At 37.5% G+C, this 9,675-nt stretch overlaps 1 protein-coding gene across 1 annotated transcript; it reads left to right on the top strand.

Annotated features, from left to right (window-relative positions):
* Positions 1-2,448: 2,448 nt before the first annotated feature.
* LOC133295706 (protein IQ-DOMAIN 2) lies at positions 2,449-7,159 on the top strand. The gene is made up of 6 exons (XM_061494560.1): positions 2,449-2,627; positions 3,373-3,474; positions 3,552-3,857; positions 4,191-4,412; positions 4,539-4,658; positions 6,211-7,159. Exons 2-6 carry the CDS (start codon positions 3,400-3,402, stop codon positions 6,910-6,912), a joined length of 1,425 nt encoding a protein of 474 aa, XP_061350544.1. The 5' UTR covers positions 2,449-2,627; positions 3,373-3,399; the 3' UTR covers positions 6,913-7,159.
* The last annotated feature ends 2,516 nt before the right edge of the window (positions 7,160-9,675 follow it).

Here is a 9,675-nt window from a genome sequence, read left to right as displayed (position 1 = left end):
CTTAAATATTTGGTCCAATTGATGCTGCTACCCCGTCGTTGTGATTAATCATCGTTTGGTAATTTGGCTTTATTATGCTAACATCTTCTCCTACAAAATAAGAGGAGGAATATAATATTATACTATGGATGGCAATTCAAGTTGACAAACATAAATTTCACACGAGTACAATTACATTAAACATAAACATGACATAAAAGTTATAAGTACAATTACAATTATAAATTTATAAGGTTAAAACTACAGTCAAATTTACGTTGGCGGGTTAACACGTGACAAGATACAAATTTTTACTTGTCATATAGAATATGAATTTAAATATGAATTAACTCTAACATTAACTTTTATATCGTGTTTGTATGATACCTGCCTATCACGTCAAGAATTATCACCCCTATATTACACGGATAAGTGAACTTGTGAAATAAATGGATTTGTTGAGAGTGCCTTAGACATTAGGGCCTTAATTTAAGAACAAGTGCTAGACGTAAACTCACTAATTTTGGTTTGAATAATGCCTTAGAAATTTGGTCAGATCGATGCTGCTACCCTACCACAGCGATCAATCATTTGGTAATTTGGCTTTATTATACCTTTTACCTATAAATAAATGGAGGAATAGAATGTACTGTTGAATTGAGGCTGTTATTATGTGCAGTATTAATCAGAGTAGTAACTTTGTTGTGCTGCATGCCTAAAATCCAACCTTAAATTGCAATTTAATTCATAAGTCTAACCTACTTACCAGCGTATTTAAAAGTGAATTGACTTTAGCCAGGTTTAATTACCAACTTCACTCAGGATATTATTTACTTAACGTCCTATCTATGTAATCCATGTATCGAGATATTCAATACTTGATGCAATTCAAAATGTAGGAAAAATCTGTGCCAAAAAAAAAAAATGTATGAAAAATGATGTGGTTCTCATATTGGTGGTATAAGCTCAAAGAGTAGTTTATAAATTACAGCTTTTTAGAGTAGCGTGTTCCACAAGTTATATATCACTAAAAAAAATATCACTTCGACATTAATATCATTTAGTAAAAGGAAAAAGCAGAAGCAAAGTTACCAGAAATTCTTTTGTTACATCAGCGAGAGAAAAGCATAAAAAAGCAGTAGTATCCTTTTTCTTATGAGATAATTATCAAGCATAAAAGAAGAGAAAGAAATAAAGGAAGAAAGGAATCTAATTTTTACCTTGCAGATCATAGCAAAGGCGAATGAAATGGTGTAGTGCATCTAGGTTTTTGTGTGATCGTAAAATTCTTCTTAAATTAAAAGGAAAATTTCATAAAACAGTAGTAAGACCTGCAATGCTTTATGGAGCTGAATGCTGGCTAGCACATAGGCAACATGAGCATAAAATGGGAGTAGCAGAGATGAGGAGGATGTTAAGGTGAATGTGTGGTTATACGAGGATGGATAAGATAAGATAAGAAATGAAGATATTCGACGAAAGGTGGGAGTACTACCGGTGGCTGAGAAGATGAGAGAACATAGATTGAGGTGGTTTTGACACGTAATGAGAAGGCCCCTGGATGCTCCCGTAAGAACAGAAGTTTGTTACCAAGAGCTCAACACAATAAGAGATAGAGGTAGACCGAAACTTACTTGGGGAAAGGTAGTAAAACAAGATTTAATAGAGTGAGATATAGATTGGCGGACGGTATGTCTTAGAACGAAATGGAGAAAAGCTATAAGCATGGTGGAGGGTTAGACCCGTTGTTATTCCTATGTTCCAGATGCATTTTTAGTCTTTTTTCCCTTCATTTCCTCCTCTTCTTCTTTTCACTTTCTTTTTTATTTTTATTTATTTATATATATATTATTATTCTATTTATTTATTTTTATTTTTACTTTTATGTTTCTTTTTTTTCAATTTTTTTGTATCTTTCATTTGGATTCATCTACTACCGATCCCAATTAATTTGAGATAAAAATATTGTTGATGTTGATGTTGATGTTGAGTGAATAACTTCACTTTAACAGTATACTAGAGATTTTTATTAAGGCAAAGTTCTAACTAGTTACAACATGAGTTGTTATTATGCTTAATTTTAATCATTATCTTTATTTTTTATAATACTAATTATAATTAACGAATGTATGAATAATTAGATACAATAATAATAACTTTGATAAATAAGCAATAAGTATATGGTAACAAGGTAGAGGGAAAGATATGAATGCCAATTGGGAACCACTGGCATAGAGGGACCAACATCAACATCCATGGAAAGAGCATCATCATTCATCATGGGACACAGTTAACAAGGTAACTAAACAAACAACCACCTTGGATGGAGTGTGTGTGTGTGTGTTTTTATTTTTTTTCATGAATCATCATGATAATTGGGTGGGTCCCACTGTCCCTAACCCCCAAGTAGTTTAGGACTGTAGTGGGGTCATAGTATTAGCAGAACCAGCTGGTCTTTCTCTCATATTTTCTTATCATTGAGAGCCCTTGTCCCTTGCCAAGATCTGATTGCATTTCCCTACTTTACAGGGTAGATAGTGGAAGCGTAATCTTCAAGTTCTTATCTTTTTGTTCCTTTTTGTTGAGGGGACATAGGCCCAGAAGAACTAACAAGATATTTGAGATCTGTCTCTTTGGTTTCAGTTCAGGTACTCCCATTTTTTTTCATCTTCATTTGACCCTCTTTTTTATTTTTTTGAATTCCATTCTTTTATTTAATTTTTTTTTTGCTATTCTGCACTTTCCCGTTTCTTATTTTCGATGTAGTTATCTGTTAAGGCTCTCTTCAGTTGGCTAAATGTTGTTGGGTCTGTTCAAAGTTGTCTCAATTTCTTTCCTTTTTTTTGTTTGGTGAAAATTCTCGAAGTTTCAGCTTCTGGGTGTCGCCTAATTTGGCTCTAACTGCTAATTTAAGTGGATGAATCTACATTCTGTGTGTTACTTTGCAGTGAAAATGCGAAAAGGAAGATACTTCAGATGTGCATATTGTTGGATTCAATACCATTTGGATAATGAGGATTAGAAAACTACGGTTTTTCAGATGTTATTTAGATTTCTTTATTAATACGAGATTGATAGGTATTTAAGGATTATGATTTTGAATAGCTAATTAGTTGAGTTGACTTTTCTCTCTTTTTCTCCATTTCATTGTTGATGAATTTCTCTAACAGAGGCTTATTCCTTTTTCTTTTTTTTTGATAAAAAAAGGAGCAAAGAGCCTTGCATAATTTATGAAATTCTTTCCTTTTGAGTATCAAATTTCACAGTTCTAATGGCATTTTACAATATCAGCAGATGCCATTGGATTTTCTATTCAAAGGCAAAGCTGAATCTTTGAATTATTTTGGGTTGTGAGGGATGAGATCTTAAAATTTACATATATTCTGTGTAAAGGGTCCAATTGAGGAATGCCAAGATAAAATGGGGAGGAAGGGAAATTGGTTTTCTAGTGTGAAGAAAGCTCTCAGCCCTGAGTCAAAGGACAAGAAAGACCAGGTTTGGATAAGCTTTATATATAATCTGTCTCAGCTATTTGGGATGTATCTTATAGTTACTAGGAACTGCTTTTGCAGAAATCAAGTGGATCAAAGAAGAAATGGTTTGGGAAGCAAAAATTGCAGACTTCAGACTCACACTTGGAAACTGATAAAACACCTCCTCTTCCTCCACCTGAGGAGATTATTGTAACTCATGTTGAGAATGAAAACAGTCATGATCATGTTGAAGTTGCAACTGCAGTGGATGTTGAGGAACCTGTTCCTGCTGTTCAGACAGAAGCTGCTGCTGAGGTTCAAGCCACTACAATTGTTCAGTTTGCCAGTAAACCAAACGATCAAGTGGCAGCAACCAAGATTCAAACAGCTTTTCGGGGATACTTGGTATGCTTTTTGCAATTTTTGTTTAAACTAAATTATTCCATTCATCTATTTTTTTCAGCCTCCCTCTTATTACCATCTGTTGAAAGTTTTTACTACAAGTGAAAAACTCAGTTACAATAATGATATGGCACTTTCTTGTTTGCTGTACACTAACAGTGGGTCAAATGTAAACTCTCTTTAAATTTGGTTCCATACAAGAAAATTATACATTTATGGAATGTCCTATTTAATTACACTATGTTATAAGACCATCAATAATTGCTGCAAAAGAAAGCTTCTTCATTCAATGATAAACTACTTTCAAGCTGAACCTTTTTTTTTTAAATCACTTAGGCAAGAAGAGCATTGAAGGCTTTAAGGGGGTTGGTCAGGTTGAAGTCGTTGATGGAAGGACCAGTGGTAAAACGTCAAGCCATTAGTACCCTACGCTCTATGCAGACTTTAGCTCATGTGCAATCTCAGATTCGTTCTAGGAGGCTCAGGATGTTAGAGGATAATCAAGCTCTTCAAAAACAGCTCTTGCAGAAGCACACAAAAGAGCTAGAGAGCATGCGGGTCTCTGGGTTTCATTTCCCTCATATCTTTCAAAATGCTGATATATTGACATGGAGATACTATTTATTTGAGTTTTAGCATGTGGATTTTGGAATGCTTTTAACTTGTTTCAAATTCTCATAGCAGATTGGGGAGGAATGGGATGACAGCCTACAATCAAAAGAACAAATTGAAGCCAAGTTACTAAGCAAGTATGAGGCTACTGTGAGAAGAGAAAGAGCAATGGCTTATTCATTCTCTCACCAGGTTTTCTATTCTCTTATAAATTCACATTTGTTAGGATAGTGAAACAAAGAAATGAGAAAAGGATATGGATGAAATTTTAGATGAACTGGAAGATCAGAGGAAAATTGACTTAGTCTGTTAGATTATAATAGTATACATAACTAAAATAAGAACCCCAAGCATTAATGTTATGTTGTTATTATATTAATTTATTCTTTGTTTCTTCATCTCTTGAAGTTGTTCTCATTTCATTTAAAACCTAGGCTTGATATATTTATGCATCCTTGTCTATCTTGTCTATCTTCAGAACTATATCCTCTGCTTAAACCTCTTCAGTCTTGGCTCTCTCATTGCCACCGTGATTCCCTTTCCCTTTCTTGTAGTGTAACGAAGTTACAGTGGATCAAAACTTTTTTGGTTAGACATTACTCTCTCTTTTTTAAGGGGGTAAAGCATTGTTTTTGAGACTTACAGAAAGTGGAAGCTGGAATCATTTCTTTCCTGTGACCTCTTTCTGATCTGGACCTAGTATGAACCAGCATTGCTGAACAACAAACACTACCATGAGAGTTCATTGCTGAATAACAAATATCTAACACTACTTGACACTTGATCTAGTTGAGTTTCTTTTCTTTTCTGCCCTGCCCACTTCCCCTTCCCCACCTAAAAAAGAAATAGAAAAGAGATTTTTGTTACAACAATTATTTGTTTGATTCAGATGTGATGTAAATCCTCTAGTCTACTTTAGTTCGTGGAAGACAAAGACAATCATTAGTTGTCAGAATTCTGACAACAAATGTCTAATGAGGAAGATCTAAGACTGTATATGCTGTTTATGAATTTTCGAACTGGATTATTTTGTTAAGCTTCTTCTCATATAAGCTTAGCAAGTTAGCAACCTGAGCTGTTCATCTACAATGATGCCAAGATATCCTGTAGTGTTGAAATTTCTGTGACATGATTCTGAGTTTGATAGAGAGTAAATAGTTTCATGTGATTGCAAAATATATCTGGAGAGCATGGGATTTACCATATATGATCTCTTTCTCCCCCTTCATTTTATGCTCTTTACTGGGAAAGAGCAATGGCGGAACAAGAATTCTGTCTAGGAGACGAAGTTTAAGAGCGGTAAAAGAACTTAAGGGAACATGTGAAAAATTAGCATGCTTCCTTCACATTTCAGTGGAGGGGAGGGGGTCATCACCTAGCATAGCCCTCCCCTGGCTCTCCATTGGGAGAGAATGTAGGAATTTGGCACATTTAGCTAGATCATTTCCAAGATGAAATGAAGCTTATGTCTGTAGTTGCAATTGAATATAACTTTTATGAACTCACGATCTCATGTTTTCCACGCAAAGAAGGCCACTTAGGCTACTTACATAATCCTATCCTATGATATGCTTGGTGAAGTTTCAACATAACTTCTTGCTTGTTTAAGGGAGTATTTGGTTACCTGATAAATGATTAGCAAACTCTGCCTATGATATAATACATGGCTACTAGTTTGAGCTCCTTGATATTTTGAACAAATTAAGTTGAGAGTTTGATCTTAAATAAATATATATATGGACAGCAAAACTCGAAGAATCCATCGAGATCGATGAATCCAATGTTCATGGATCCAACCAATCCTGCCTGGGGTTGGAGCTGGTTGGAACGATGGATGGCAGCCCGGCCATGGGAGAGCCCTAACATGATGGAGAAAGAGAAGAATGACCATTCATCTGTAAAAAGTTCAGGCCGCGGCATTACCAGTGCTGAAATCAGCAAATCATTTGCTCGTTTTCAACTCAATTCTGAAAAGCATTCTCCAACAGCCAGCCAAAATCCAGGCTCACCTAACTTTCAGTCTCATTCAAATCCTCCCAAGCCAGCAGCTTCAGCTTCTGCAACAGTTTCTAAGAAATTGAAGAAGGGTAGCCCAAAGGACAGCTTGGTTATGGATGATGACACCAAAAGCATGGTAAGCGTGCAATCAGACCGGCTGCGGAGGCACTCCATTGCTGGATCAACTGTGGGAGATGATGAAAGCCTAGCAAACTCTCCAGCACTTCCAAGTTATATGGTGCCAACTAAATCTGCAAAAGCTAAGTCCAAGATGCAAAGTCCATTAGCCTCAGAGAATAAGACCCCAGAAAAGGGGTCCTTTGGGAGTGCAAAGAAAAGGCTCTCTTTCCCAGCTTCCCCTGCCAGACCAAGACGGCATTCAGGTCCACCAAAGGTAGAAAGCAGCTTAAATGCTGAAATCACTGTGGGCAATGGTGTGGTTGGTTGAAATATCATGAAAGAAATAAGACAAAAAGTTCATTTGAAGTGTCCATTTATTTATTTGTTTATCCGAATGTGTATCTTGTCATTTCTTGGAGGCTATTGATTTGGGTGTAAAAACTGCTTTTTACTTACTACATTTATCTATTTGTATTTTCATGTATTTAATCACAATTTGCCTAGAGGGGATGAAAGGTGGTTCATGATAGTATTATAATAAAAGAACAAGTCAGCTGTCAGAATCCTTTCGGAGCTTCCACATTTGGGATGATTGGTTCTTTATTTGTGATATAAAATGTATATTTAATTTCTCTGTCTCGTTTCTTTGATGTTACTATGTTTTGGTAAGCTACGATATTTTTGTTGTTTATGGCTTGGTTGATGAGGGAATTTGTGAACAAACTAAGTAAAATTGTGATTTATAATAAAGACTGAGCATTGATTCACACAACCAAATGATGGTCTTCAATGTTTTCTATTGATTTTTAATCAAGGGTGCTATCTTGTAACTTGCAAAATGAAAATTAAGGTAGATTATGCTAACCTGTTGGCACAAGTTCAGGAACAATTTTTATCGATGCAATGCAAAAGCAAGACTCAAAACAAATATTACCTTGATATTTGCCAGATACTCAATAGAGAAATTAAAAAAATAAAAATAAATTACCTTATAATTATGATTAGCCTCACCGAACATGTTTACTTTTAATTCATTTCAATCTCAGGTTTGGAGGAGCTTATTGCCTTACCTATCGGCTTTTTGACCCTTTTGCCCTTCATTAATTAATTAATAACCAATTTGCCCCTGATCAAGAACTATCCACCAACCTGTCCCTTTTAGTCGACTACCTTGCTGTTCTAGTCGAGCAAATGGTCAATCTTCAGAAAGTGGACTACCGCAAATTTAGTCGACTAAAAAATCATCTTAATCGACTACATTTTTGGGATATTTAGTCGACTAAGTAACGATATTTAGTCGACTAAATATCGACGGATTTGTTTTTTAAAAACCCCCCATTCGGCAGAGGGGGAGTAGGATGACCTAATCGACTAAGGAGGCGGCCCAAACCCCAAATCCGCAGGAGCAGCTGAAGAACGCCCCAAACCCTTCCCTTAGGCGTGTGGATTGCCCCCAAATTTGGTCCAAATCGTGAAATCTGAAGGATAGGTAAGGTTTCTTAACTTGCATTGTGCTTTAGGTTTAGGAATTTTTTGTATTTGTTTGTTGTCCGAATTTGTGAACTCTAATCAAAGCGTTTGTTGTAGGTTTGTAACCCTAATCTACTAAGGTTTATTTTTTTGCATTGTGTGAATTTTTTTGTTTGAAAAGTTTGTATGTGACAAAAGTTTGCTTTTGGTTTACAGCGCTTATGTTGCAAGTTTCCATTACCATCATGACATGTTTCATATAGTTAAATGCTGACATGTTTCATTGTAGGTACCCTAAACAAATGACGAGCCGCAGAAGACCAAGCGATGAGGGCAATGAGTCACTTGAGAGACGCACCAAGCATAGGCAAGAGCGGCCTTCTTCGTCAAGGCGACAAGACGAAGAGCCTGATACTGTTGACCTCCCGTATGGGTATCTGTTTGAGGACGACCCTGCCGTCCACGCTTCATTCGTACGTGACCATTTGAACCGGCCGTTATGTGCACCAAAATCTTTGGATACAGCCTTTTTTGATAAGGAGGGATTTGAAATTGTGGGGGTGTTGGAGGCGGCACATCTGAGGGTGTTGGCCGAGACCCTATGTCCGTATTCAGAGCTTATGGTGCGGGCCTTCTACCATAACCTCAGCTACGTACAGGGCGAGCTGAGGTCGAGGGTCTGTGGAATAGAGATCATCATGACGGCACCTGCATGGTTGGAGATACTCGGCTATGATTTTGACTCTTCTCAGACTGTGGTGTATGACGCTGATAGTGGTGTAGTACTTCCAGGATATGTACGAGAGGATGCCGTGCAGGAGCAGAGAAGAGTCCGTGGGGAACACTTGCACTATACGGTGGGTTTGCTTTCTGTGGAGTCCCGTATACTACACTATGTCCTCACCCACGTTCTGTTTCCGCGATCTTTTAATCATTCCAGGGTGTTGGAACATGACATTCCCATTATGTGGGCTATCCGACATGCCCAGATGGTGAACTGGAGGCACTATATCTGTTGGTTTATGTTTAAGGCCAAACATAAGGGTCATCTTCCATACGCCTGTCTGGTACAGAGGATATTGGTTCACTTTGGTGTTCCCATGGAGACTGAGCTGTTGAAGAAGACCACGGGCTATAATTGCAAGTTCGGAAAGCGTCTATTGGAGCAGTGCAAGATTACTAAGAACACGAGATCGGGTGTGTGGGAGTTTAGTGGTATGCCCCAGGTTGAGGTTCCTTATGTTGCCCCAGATGACCATATTGTTGAGCCAGATGTGGAGGAGGAGGAGGAGGAGGAGGATGTGGCTGAGGTTGAGGAGATAGCTGAACCTGAAGGTGGATTTTCACTGTGTGATGTCATGAAGGGCATAAATGCAATGACAAAGAAGATAGGAAAGATGGCGCTGGCACATAAAAAATGGAGAAAGAAAGGGAATGAAAGGTTTAGACACATACAGGGAAGGTTTAAGGGTGTGGAAGACAGGCTTGCTCGTCTGGAGCTTGCAAGAGGTGGTCAGGTAGCTGAGGCAGTAGGGGATGGGGGTCATGTGTCAGATGAGGACGACTCGGAGACGGACACAGACGGGGATGACGACTAGATTTAGGGTGTACATCATGTTAT

This window comes from Gastrolobium bilobum, unplaced genomic scaffold (genome assembly GCF_033153095.1).
Source record: "Gastrolobium bilobum isolate Gb01-03AN ecotype WA unplaced genomic scaffold, APGP_CSIRO_Gbil_v1 utg59345, whole genome shotgun sequence".
Taxonomy (NCBI): Eukaryota; Viridiplantae; Streptophyta; class Magnoliopsida; order Fabales; family Fabaceae; genus Gastrolobium; species Gastrolobium bilobum.
The sequence above is the reverse complement of the archived record's forward strand: the minus strand, read 5'-3'. Positions and strand labels throughout refer to the sequence as shown.

What these genes read in the sequence shown, in the direction of transcription:
- LOC133295706 (XM_061494560.1), top strand. Translation starts at nt 3,400, where the DNA reads ATGGGGAGGAAGGGAAATTGGTTTTCTAGTGTGAAGAAAGCTCTCAGC. An exon ending in CAAAGGACAAGAAAGACCAG is followed by an intron (nt 3,475 to 3,551) that starts GTTTGGATAAGC and finishes CTGCTTTTGCAG; the next exon opens with AAATCAAGTGGATCAAAGAA. An exon ending in AAGAGCTAGAGAGCATGCGG is followed by an intron (nt 4,413 to 4,538) that starts GTCTCTGGGTTT and finishes TTCTCATAGCAG; the next exon opens with ATTGGGGAGGAATGGGATGA.